The sequence below is a fragment of the Chelonia mydas genome, chromosome 1, assembly GCF_015237465.2.
Source record: "Chelonia mydas isolate rCheMyd1 chromosome 1, rCheMyd1.pri.v2, whole genome shotgun sequence".
NCBI classification, from domain to species: Eukaryota; Metazoa; Chordata; order Testudines; family Cheloniidae; genus Chelonia; species Chelonia mydas.
In genome coordinates, this window is record NC_057849.1 from 248,046,625 (window position 1) to 248,058,963 (window position 12,339).

Sequence of the window (12,339 nt, forward strand, 5' to 3'; positions counted from 1 at the left end):
GAAGGCAAACTATGACCTAAGGTGCTCACATTCACAGCTTCTCCAGCTCACAGTGGTGAATATTGTTAGCTCAACACAGGAATATGATGGTTGTTGTCAAGTATACTTCTTAAATTTGCAGCTTCTCTCACTCATGGTGGTGAATGTTCATAATGCAACTCATGACTGACCCACATCACTATGTTGGCTAATACCAAGTATATGTATGTACTGGTCTTCTTGCTTCAACCTGTTTCTTTCAACTGTTTTATATTTTAAATATTTGTAATAGCTTTGTGTATGTGAAGAGGTCAGAAATACTAGTTTGTAAATCTGGTAAGAAATCCTGCTCTGGGAAAACGGAAGTTTATTTTATTATGCTGCCTGGCCATGTAACATGGAAACTAAAAACAGACCAAAGATGACAAATAATATTCACTTATTTCATAATCTGTATAATTGCTGACTGTTTTGTGATTCTGCTGGGCTTGTGACAGCTGCAGTGTTAGTGAGAAAAGGAACTCTGCTGTGAAGTTCCTGTTGAAAAAACGTTTTTCTTGTATATAAAATATATATTTTATACATATAAAACAAATTAAATTTTACTTAAAGAAAAGTTATGATCACTTGTGCGCCAACTACTCTATTGGTGCATTCAACCTAATTGACAGGACAGTGTTCTTGTATAAACTCGTTACTATGAGCTGCTAGATATGAGTCACAGCATCCAAGCCTCTGGAAGAGAAATCACCTCTGTTGATCATTGTTTTAATCCTTCTGGTTCAGATGAGTAAACTAATGAACAGGACTACTACTCATTGACAGGTTTCAGAGTGGTAGCCATGTTAGTCTGTATCAGCAAAAACAATTAGGAGTCCTTGTGGCACCTTATAGACTAACATTTATTTGGGCATAAGCTTTCGTGGGCTAAAACCCACTTCTTCAGAGGCATGGAGTGAAAAATACAGTAAGCAGTATATATATTACAGCACATGAAAAGATGGGAGTTGCCTTACCAAGTGGGGGGGTCAGTGCTAACGAGGCCAATTCAATTAAGGTGGAAATGGCCTATTTTCAACAGTGGCCTATTCTCAATAGTGACAAGCTCACCCCTTCTTGTCAACTGTTGAGAAAGGCCACTTCCACCTTAATTGAATTGGCCTCATTAGCACTGAGTGAAACCATTAAACTTCAGGCTAGAAAATGTTTGGGGGGATTTTTTTTTCATTACAGTGCTAACACCACCCTCATCACAGGACTAGGTTCCCTCTTGCCACATATAGCCCTAGAAACCAAAAGTTGATCAAAGGTTGGTCATGAGGATCCTACTCTACCTCTTCATTTTGGCACCCACAATTTCCCTTTTATACTGAACTAGATGGCCTCGGTGGTCATTCTTTGGCTGGGAGACTTGGTGAACTTCCTTCTTAGAGGCTAACCAGAGTGTCACCCCACAGATTAGGGGCCTGCACCAAACCCCACTGAAGTCAATGAGAATCATTCTATTGACTTCAGTGTGCTTTGGATTGGACTATAAAAGATAAGCAGCGTTCACACAAATGATTACACATCTTAGCCATACAGCCAGGGTCTACTCTTGGTTTCTTCTCCTGTCCATAAGAATGCCTCATCTCACCCTCCTCCTTTGCAAAGACCCCTAATCTTATTTATTCAGAGTGTCTTTTGCGTTGATCACTATAAGATGCTTTGTGGGAATATACTATGTTTGCTTGGCTTTTTAATATTCTGTTTTTATACTGCAGTGTAACTTGTTGTTTGGTGTCTTCAGTCTTAGAGAATGGGAACAGGGGATGCATTATAAATAGAAATATTTTCATTATTATTCATTAAGCAATTTTTATGATTTCCTTTACATTATTTTTCCCAGTGATTGCATGTGCGTCATTAATTTCCATAACAAAAATTGACTGGATTCCAGGTGAAAAGGTAAACCCTTAGTAGGTAACCAATTTAATCCTGCAGTCTATTAGCTTGGGTATGCGATGCTATGTACTTTTAGGCACATGTAAGGACAAGAGCACAAGGAATTTAAATAGTGTATGACGATAAACAAGCTGTCAAACCTCTGGCATTTCCCTATTTAGGGAAAAAACAGTTAACAGCTGGGCTTCCTAAAATTAGTGATTGGGAAACCTCAAAAGAGTTGGATTTTCATTTTAAGTAAGCGCCCAAAGTTCCAGACAATCTGATTATGCAAAATTGAGTGAGAAATCTTGTGATAAAACCTCCCTAGAAGTGAGTTGTTCAGCAGTTTTACTTCCTTATGCAACCACATCCTCAAAAAATGAAATAAATAAAATAATCAATCTGATCTTCAACCCTCAGGAATATCTTGGTTTGAATTATGGATGACAGTTTAGCTCTGGTCTTTATTTTACTGTACTTTTTCAGCATCTCTAATTAAATCCTTGCCACTGATTAAGCATTTAGGGTCAGATCCAAAGCCTGTTGCAGTCAATAGCAGTCTTTCCATTAACTTAAATGGCCTGTGGATCAGGATCTTAGAGCACTTGTGGTGATGACTGGGAAGGATCTCAAAGTTGGATTTGTGGACAAGCTATACCACAGGAGGGAGTACTTTCTCCACAAATGAAGTAAAAGAATGCAGTGCCTGCATCTTGTTACTAAAGTTTATAAGGGTAAGCTGGGCAACATGCTTAGACAAAACAGTGGAAAAGCAGCTGAGAAGATGAATCTTCACAAGTTAGATATTTTTAATAATGTCAAGCTCCTGTGTTTATTGTGTTATGGGATGGGGTCCTTTTATTGAAACATTTGGCATATTTCAGAAAAAAACCCTTTCATTCTATTTGTCCCCCATTACAAGAGAGCTTCTAGCACACCTCTTTTACAAAACACTCTGGGTGCAGGCACAGTACATGTGATAAGGATGGTCATCACTAAAATGTCATGTTTTTGCTTGAGGCCTAGCTCTACTGACTTCTGTGGCTTTGAATGAATGCCTTGAATTTGGGCCATTGTCTCCATCATATTTAACATTTAATAGGAATGATTATGGCCAAAGTGAACTTATTTTTATATCCTTCTACTGAGGTTTTTTTTCCCTACAGTTTATTAACTTTATTATGCAATACATATTATTTAATGGTAGAGTATGCAAAGCCTGTAGCGGGGTGGCCAAACTTACTGACTTTCCGAGCCAAATATGATAATCTTCAGACGTTTGACAGCCAGGCATGCCTCATTCAGCTTGTGGCTTCAGCCCTGTAGAATACACCTGCTGAGGCTCAGGGCTTCAGCCCTGCGGGGCACGCCTGCCGGGACTTCGGGCTTCAGTCCCAGTCCTGCGGAAGCCCTGAGTTTGGCAGGCGTCTCCTGTGAGGCTGAAGCCTGAAGACCCACCTCCCTGCAGGGCAGGAGACCTGAGCTCCCTCTTCCCCACTCTGGTAGATAGAGAATGCAGGGGGTTGGGGTGGGGGCAAAAAGGGGGCTCTGAGAGCTGCACTTTAACTGTAAAAGAGCCGCATGCAGCTCGCAAGCCACGGTTTGGCCACTCCTGGCGTATAGGATATTTAGTACTCTGTGAAAGCTTAAACCTGTATTAGCTTTCAGGAAACAAAGCACTGGGCAGATCTTCTGAGAATCAGTCTGGATCAGATATTTGCTGAAATATAGGTGTTTGGGAATGGGGAAGGAAAAGAGAATTTTTTTTTCTTTGCTAATTTTTAAATTTTGGTTTTTAAATAAATAGAAAGATATTGATCTAACTGGAAATGGAGTGACTTTATTATATATAAAGTTCACTTCTCTTCATGAAGGTGCAATAACTTAAAATGTTCTGGAAACCTATAATTTATTGCACAATTTATAAACTTAATACTGTCAATTAAATGTGTTTATTTTTACTGGCTGTGTGTTACATATGAAGTCACTAGTTTTGTTATGCTTTTCACTATTTCATAATGGTACAAGTGATGTATACATGCGATATATAGAATATTGGGTACGTTTTCCTTTCTTCACTCTTACAGTACTTTTAAAGGAGCTAGTCCTGCAAATTTCTGAGAGTCCTCAACTCCTGCTGAAGTTGACTGGTGTCGTGGGCTCTCAGCATCTTACAGGAAGCATTCAGCACTCTAGTCCAAATAATAAACATCCTAGAATAAAAACATTTGAGCATTGAATACAGGAGTTTGTTTTTGCTGCGGATGACATCCTCAGAGTTTTCAAACAGAACTAGTTACATGCCACAAATAGACAAATAAGAGTAGAAGGGACCTTTTACCCAAGCAGCTGTTATTCATACATTCCACGTCTTTCCAAGGTGGATATCACGCTAAATGTTTTTCTCTACCCAAACCTAAAGGAAAGGGCAATTCCAAAAACTTAAGCAAGACCAGCCATTTGCAGGTTTGATATTTCTCTACATGAACATTAATGAGAATTTCTATTTTTGTTTGATTTGCCATTTCTGTCTACCATTCCGTGTTGATTTTGTTTTAGTGTTTTATATGGAAGTGTGTTTTGTTTCTCATTTCCATCAGGATTATACTTACCATTTTGTGAGTGCAATCTGCGAATGGACAGTGGCCTTTAGTTTTATCATCTTCTTCTTAACCTTCATTAGAGATTTTCAGGTTGGTATTTATGAGCCTAAGCAGTAGTTTAAAAGGACTATCAATGATATAGTGATAGGTACTATAGAAATTAATAATTTTTAACCTGAGCTAGAAAGGTTAAAGGTATTCACACATACAGATTTTATAACACACAGAGCTCATTTCTGGTTTCCACCAGGAACATTTTTACTTTAATTATATAATCATTCAAAATCCAGTGCTGGTGCCAGATCCTGAGCCCACTTAGATAAATTGATAACTTTACTCATGTGCTTATGTGTTTGCAGGATCAGACCCTGTAAATAGTAAGGTGCACATGTATAACATGGCACCAAAATAAGTGAAGTAACTCACTTTGACTTGGGTTTTGTTTATTTTTTAAAACATTCTTTGTTTTTAAGAGGGATTTTATGTAAAAATTCACTTCATTTCAATCAGACTCCCCCTTTTTTTTAAAAAGTTGTTCACTTTGATTTATACTGTCCAATAATTTGTGGACGGATGTACTTATCATTCTTTTCCCCTTTTTAACATAAAATACTTTTACAAATTTTAAGTGAAAACTGTCTAGTGTGGAGAGATTGCACATTGATAGAACTGAGCTGATGGTTTAGTATTGAGCCTCTTGCATACTTACTGCCAGACCACCAACTGTATATCTGTTCTCTGAAAATAGCATATGTGCATAATGCATTCCTAGACACAGCACACTACTTGCTCTCTCTGCCACCAGCAGGACTCTCATATTGTGGCCAGACAACGGAACAGTCAAATAAACACAGGGCTGGGTAATACATTTTGAGTTGTGTGCAAGCTTCAAATTACACACAACTCAAAATGTTATGGCATTAAAGATTTAACCAAACATATACGCACATGGTTTTATTAAAATAAACAGAAAATGCAAATATCTTATCCTAATTTAAATCCTACAATAGAATATGAACAAAATATGAAAACTGTCAGATTTAGGCACTCAGAGAAGGGGTAAGTCTTTCAACACTGCACACAGTTCACACACTGCAGTTTCAGACTCCAATCTCTGACACTTCTTAACCAGCACAGACAGAAAATCAACCTGTATATTACAATTCAAACACCAAACTCAAAACAAAAATCTTTTCCCTTCCAAAATTCCAAATGCTTTCATCATGTTCTACCTTTTGCCAAAATATCCCAATGCAGTCGCTGTGGTCCCTAGTATTGCACAGCACAATACTATGTAATTAATTTATGTTAAAGTGATCTTATTTTTCCTATAGGGAGTTACCTTAAGGATATCAACAGAAATGCATGAAGACTTCTGAAAATAGAGAAATTCTATTTTTATCAATGAACATTGTAGGGTTTTTTTTAATTAAAGAAAATGTTGCAGTGAAACAAGGGATTTCAGTGCTGATATGACATGAAGCCACTGCATCAACTCTGCAATCTGCAAAATCCTATCCAAGGAGACCTTTTTAATACTAACATTTCTAAATGTATTTTTCCCCTGAATGGGCTCTCTTTACTCTGCATCCTTGCAATATTTTATAATTTTTAATACTGTTTGATAATTTAAAAAAAGGTACCAAAAGGTGACCTGTAAAAGCACTTTCAAATTCTGTTACAGTGTAAAACAGAGGGTCCTCAACTTTTCACTTTAGAGAAATGGTTTTTCCATTAATAGTAGTCTGATTAATGGCAGTAGTCTTAAACTAAAAAGGAAAATACGGTTTGCATATTATTTGCAAAGTGTCAAGAAAGTGAACAAAATTAAATCAGTTTAATTTTAATTAGCACGTTAGATTGTGCTTTTCTCCCACATTCCGAATATTTTTTTGTCAAGGTCTATGTTCTGTTAAGTTGCAAGACACTGGGTGGGAGGAAGATGATGTTGTGAGCAGACATAGGTAACTTTGTTCCAAGGCCTACAGTTTTATGGTTTACTGGATTTCAGTACTTATACTGTCAAGCTAATGGGTACATTATAAATATCCTAGATGGAAGTCTGGACTGTTAATATTGCTTGAAAAAATGTTTTCTGCTCATCAGTTTCTTCTTCCCTGTAGAAGGCTAAAAGCTTATTTTAATGGTGGCTATGAGGTAGCTTAAAGCTGAAGAATGTAATGGGAAGGAAAGGGATAATAAAATATTACTTTTCAGAAACAGTCAGAGGGAAATTGGATGCTTTGAGATCTTAATGCTGTTTGACTAGCATGGGCAAAGGTCTTCCAGCATACCTTTCTAACCAATGACAGCAGAAGGCAAGCCTACCCTTGAGTCATCAAAAAGAGAACTGAAGAGGGAGGAGGGGAGCCACTTATAGTTATATAAAGGAACTGAATATCATTACTGGAGGGCATCTAAGATTGAGATAGGCCATGGGATATGCTGCTAAATATTTTTTACTATAAATCTTTTTATACCTTGTTTTTTAAAGAAACTATTACTGCATTTGAAGAGTCTGGGGTGGAAGTTTGCTATAATAATTGAAGAGTCTGCCCTATTATAACTAACCAGGACCTAGCATTTGCTAGTAGCTGGAGGCAGAAATATACTTCATGCACTACAGAGAAAAGACAAAATTTCATTAACTCCATACAGGGTACTAACCACTGAGCTATCAGGCTAGTTCAGCAAAAATTGTACTTTCCAGGGCATATCACAATCATTTGCAGAAATACTGGTAATTGTCGTTAGGGGTTAATTTTATATTAAATATCATGTACACTATCAGTGAAGAGTGATGTCTAAGACTTGCCAGCTGCTAATGCACCCTTTGATATGTATATTAAACTTAAAGCCAAATTCAGCTGAGTCTCCATTTTTTATTAACTTGGAAAAAAACCCGACAAAGTTTCCTTTTAAGATTCCCCACAGCCAAAATAGTGTGACTTTTTTCTGCTTGACAGCACTGGCGGCTTTGCTATCTGTAGCGTTCTGTTTGCCTTGAATTTGAAAAAGTGTAACCATGACGCCTCCTGTTGAAAACCTAATCCAGACAATAAATGCAAGAGATGTGCCTGGCTGATTAAAGAATGTGTGTCGTATGGGGAAAGAAGACACAATGTTATATAGCATTTATAGGACTCACAATAACTTCAAGGAAAGGGGAACTTCAAAAAAAAGGAAAAACAGGATTTAGAAACCTGGGAAAAGTTAGGAAATTTGCATTCATAGACTCAGTATGAAGCACAATGAAGAATATTTCATTAGCATGACAGAAGTAATGTTAGCCACATGTGGGATGCTTATCCTGTATTTTCAGTCATAGAATCTTGGCACCAAACACATGCCAAGCCAAGATACGGAACCATAAGGAGGAAACACCACTTGCATGATTAAATGGCAGTGCACACAAGTTTATTCTGGCCAAATAACAGAAATTCAGCACAAATAATACATTAAACCAAAAATGTGGTAAATTAAATAAGAAGAAAGCTGAACAGCAACTAGCGAAAGACACATTCCCTGTCTCCCTGAGAGTCCACTCTGCCAGCCCATTTTTTACATCTGAGCCAGAATTTCCCCCTTGCTTAAGGAGCTGCATCCAACAAGAAGAGTGCTGCATATGTAACGCCAACAGACTCCGGTCCTCAGCGGGCAGGATCAAACGGGGGGTGGGGGGGGTGATTGGCCCTGCTTTGAGCAGGGGGTTAGACTAGATGACCTCCTGAGGTCCTTTCCAACCCTGACATTCTATGAGTCTATGACCTCTGGAGCTAAGTGCATGAGCTAAAAGCCAGCTGGCTGTTAGCTAAGGCTGTAGAGCAGACTCATTTTATCTCTAAGTGGTCTCCATGCCACTAGATGGGGGGCACCACCACACCCAGAAGGTATGTGGGTTACACATACTCAATCCTCTGCACAGTCCCAGGCAACACATTCCATTGATATGTTTTCCCCCTTGATATGCTTGATGGCACACCCTACTGTATCTGATAACTATTGCAAAGTTTTACTTTGTATAACAAAATAATTATTCCCAATAAAATAAGATTTACACTTGGGAATCTCACTAGATTCATTAGCGTGATGGACTGGATATAATTTCAGCTGACAATATGCAGTTCTTATACAGCTAAGACAGAGACATAAAGACATGAAATGTAGGAACTGAAATCCTTTAAGTGAAAGAGTCTTGCCCTGGAACAACTAACACACAGTTTCCTCCAACACTGTCTTGGACGGTATTTGGTGTCTCAACTCTGGGACTGACTAGCTGGGTGTTAAGTCCACTGAAATGGTGGTAAAAATACATTCCATTTTCAATGGCCCTTCTTAATCAACAAAGCAATTTCATTTCAAAGGATCTCTTTGGAAAGTATTCCTAATCAAGCAGAGAACAAACATGCAGGTAATTAACACAGGGCTTGATTGTAAGTTTACAATCTGCCCTATGTGAGGGACAAACCATAGCGGTGACAACACAAGGGCAAACCAAGAAGGGAAACTGACTGAGTCACAATTCCTGCCCTGTTTTCCCCTTTGCTCCAGGGAAAGTAATCTACTGCGGGTTTATACCAATGAATTATACCGCCCAGCTGTGCTGCCCACCTGCGTGGGGTGGAGGGGAAAGTAGCAAAATAGCAGCCCCCGAAAGGCTGTTCCTTTCTACACCCCTGTACAGTGACCCATGATGTGGATAGCCTGTACAGGAGAGTAAAGGGGAACTTGCACCCTGTCATGAAGACAGGCCACAAAGCTGCCCATAAAGTAAGACAAGGTGGATGAGGTAATAGCTTGTGAATCCTCAAAAGCTGGCCTCTTTCACCAACAGAAACAGCTTCAACAATACTGCAAACAACCTAATCATAGAATCATAGAATATCAGGGTTGGAAGGGACCCCAGAAGGTCATCTAGTCCAACCCCCTGCTCGAAGCAGGACCAAGTCCCAGTTAAATCATCCCAGCCAGGGCTTTGTCAAGCCTGACCTTAAAAACCTCTAAGGAAGGAGATTCTACCACCTCCCTAGGTAACGCATTCCAGTGTTTCACCACCCTCTTAGTGAAAAAGTTTTTCCTAATATCCAATCTAAACCTCCCCCACTGCAACTTGAGACCATTACTCCTCATTCTGTCATCTGCTACCATTGAGAACAGTCTAGAGCCATCCTCTTTGGAACCCCCTTTCAGGTAGCTGAAAGCAGCTATCAAATCCCCCCTCATTCTTCTCTTCTGCAGACTAAACAATCCCAGCTCCCTCAGCCTCTCCTCATAAGTCATGTGCTCTAGACCCCTAATCATTTTTGTTGCCCTTTGCTGGACTCTCTCCAGTTTATCCACATCCTTCTTGTAGTGTGGGGCCCAAAACTGGACACAATACTCCAGATGAGGCCTCACCAGTGTCGAATAGAGGGGGACGATCACGTCCCTCGATCTGCTCGCTATGCCCCTACTTATACATCCCAAAATGCCATTGGCCTTCTTGGCAACAAGGGCACACTGCTGACTCATATCCAGCTTCTCGTCCACTGTCACCCCTAGGTCCTTTTCCGCAGAACTGCTGCCTAGCCATTCGGTCCCTAGTCTGTAGCGGTGCATTGGATTCTTCCGTCCTAAGTGCAGGACCCTGCACTTATCCTTATTGAACCTCATCAGATTTCTTTTGGCCCAATCCTCCAATTTGTCTAGGTCCTTCTGTATCCTATCCCTCCCCTCCAGCGTATCTACCACTCCTCCCAGTTTAGTATCATCCGCAAATTTGCTGAGAGTGCAATCCACACCATCCTCCAGATCATTTATGAAGATATTGAACAAAACCGGCCCCAGGACCGACCCCTGGGGCACTCCACTTGACACCGGCTGCCAACTAGACATGGAGCCATTGATCACTACCCGTTGAGCCCGACAATCTAGCCAGCTTTCTACCCACCTTATAGTGCATTCACCCAGCCCATACTTCCTTAACTTGCTGACAAGAATACTGTGGGAGACCGTGTCAAAAGCTTTGCTAAAGTCAAGAAACAATACATCCACTGCTTTCCCTTCATCCACAGAACCAGTAATCTCATCATAAAAGGCGATTAGATTAGTCAGGCATGACCTTCCCTTGGTGAATCCATGCTGACTGTTCCTGATCACCTTCCTCTCATGTAAGTGCTTCAGGATTGATTCTTTGAGGACCTGCTCCATGATTTTTCCAGGGACTGAGGTGAGGCTGACTGGCCTGTAGTTCCCAGGATCCTCCTTCTTCCCTTTTTTAAAGATTGGCACTACATTAGCCTTTTTCCAGTCATCCGGGACTTCCCCCGTTCGCCACGAGTTTTCAAAGATAATGGCCAAGGGCTCTGCAATCACAGCCGCCAATTCCTTCAGCACTCTCGGATGCAACTCGTCCGGCCCCATGGACTTGTGCACGTCCAGCTTTTCTAAATAGTCCCTAACCACCTCTATCTCCACAGAGGGCTGGCCATCTCTTCCCCATTTTGTGATGCCCAGCGCAGCAGTCTGGGAGCTGACCTTGTTAGTGAAAACAGAGGCAAAAAAAGCATTGAGTAAATCAGTAAAACAGACACTTGATACACTCCATAACAATCTTGTATGCTTTCTGACATGCATCAGTGTTAAGGGGACATTTGATTAAATTGAAAGGAGACCAACTGAAATCTGATAAAAGGAAATACTGGGGACCAGCAGGAAGCTGAACAAAGATGGCTGCCTGAAGCCTACGCTATTCAGGAATAGTGAAGTAATCTGCCTCCATTGACTCCTTAAACCTACTAAATACTCCAAGAAAGCAAAGCACATGGTAGCAGAGAATGGACCCTCCAAAAAAATCCCAAAGTTTTAAAAATCTGCCTCACTAAGAAGCGTGTTTCAGGCTCACACTGGAGAGGCCCTTTTGATTCTAAGTGAAAACATGGCAGCCAAAACAGGCAGGAACGACAAGGCTAAAGAAAATTAACTGGCCACCAGAATGAACCTCAGGGAATTGATCTCTGCACTTAAGACCATGATGTCCATAAGTATAGCAGTAAAGATGAAAGTTACTGATAGAGGATCAAGTAACTGTGCTATAACCTGGCCTAGGAGAAACAAGTGAGAGAGACAGATGCAGAGCTGCACGGGAGCACCGCTGGAGCAGAGAAAGAGCGATGCAGCTTAAATTAGATGAAATAGAAACTAGAGCAAGTAGAAACAACATTATAATTAAGGGGTTGCCTGAAAATGCTGAAGAAGGAAATCCAGTCTTGTACGTAAAAACTCTGATAGCGGAGTTGCTAAAGCTGAACTGTCTGGTAAAGGTGAAAGTGGCCAGAGCACATACGGCACTATTCTCTCTATTGGGCTTCATAACAGACTCAAAGATCTGATTATCAGAAGAATGATTTAATATTGAAAGAAGCTAGAGGTTATTTAGATCTTATATTCAAATACCTTCAGCTACAATTTTTCCAAGAGCTTTCTACTCTAACTTTAAAAAAAAAGAAGAGAGATGGGGAAATTACAGCTGCACTCAGGAAGGCAGATATCCACTACAGATGTGGATTCCCATTTAAGCTCCTATTCAGCTTCCAAATAAGTATTATACAGTAAGAGACTTAAAACGAGGGAAAACTACACTCCAGTTATTTGGGATAGAAATCCAAATCTCGGACACACAAGCAGATACTCTAGAGGTAGAAGCTAATGATAAACTGCTAGAAAAATCATGGCAGATGGTGAAACCCAGGAAAAGGAGAGTAGGAAAAGAAAAGACAGAGAACATACTGGCAACAGCAGAGTGAAGCTAAACAAGGAGGGTCAGATATCTGAGGATTAACTTGAAAATTAA

At 40.1% G+C, this 12,339-nt stretch overlaps 1 protein-coding gene across 4 annotated transcripts in view; it reads left to right on the forward strand.

Moving 5' to 3' along the window:
* DRAM1 (DNA damage regulated autophagy modulator 1) overlaps positions 1–7,593 on the forward strand; it is a 36,649-nt gene extending 29,056 nt beyond the window's left edge. For 2 of the 4 annotated variants that reach the window (XM_007072274.4, XM_037879537.2), the window contains exons 5-7: positions 1,868–1,926; positions 4,506–4,598; positions 5,843–7,593. In XM_007072274.4, the coding sequence (XP_007072336.2) occupies positions 1,868–1,926; positions 4,506–4,598; positions 5,843–5,887 (197 nt within the window). In that variant the 3' untranslated portion in view covers positions 5,888–7,593. Of the gene's footprint in view, positions 1–1,867; positions 2,640–4,505; positions 4,599–5,842 lie in introns of all 4 variants that reach the window. The other 2 variants (XR_006289183.1, XM_027834478.3) reach the window with 2 other exon arrangements.
* The last annotated feature ends 4,746 nt before the right edge of the window (positions 7,594–12,339 follow it).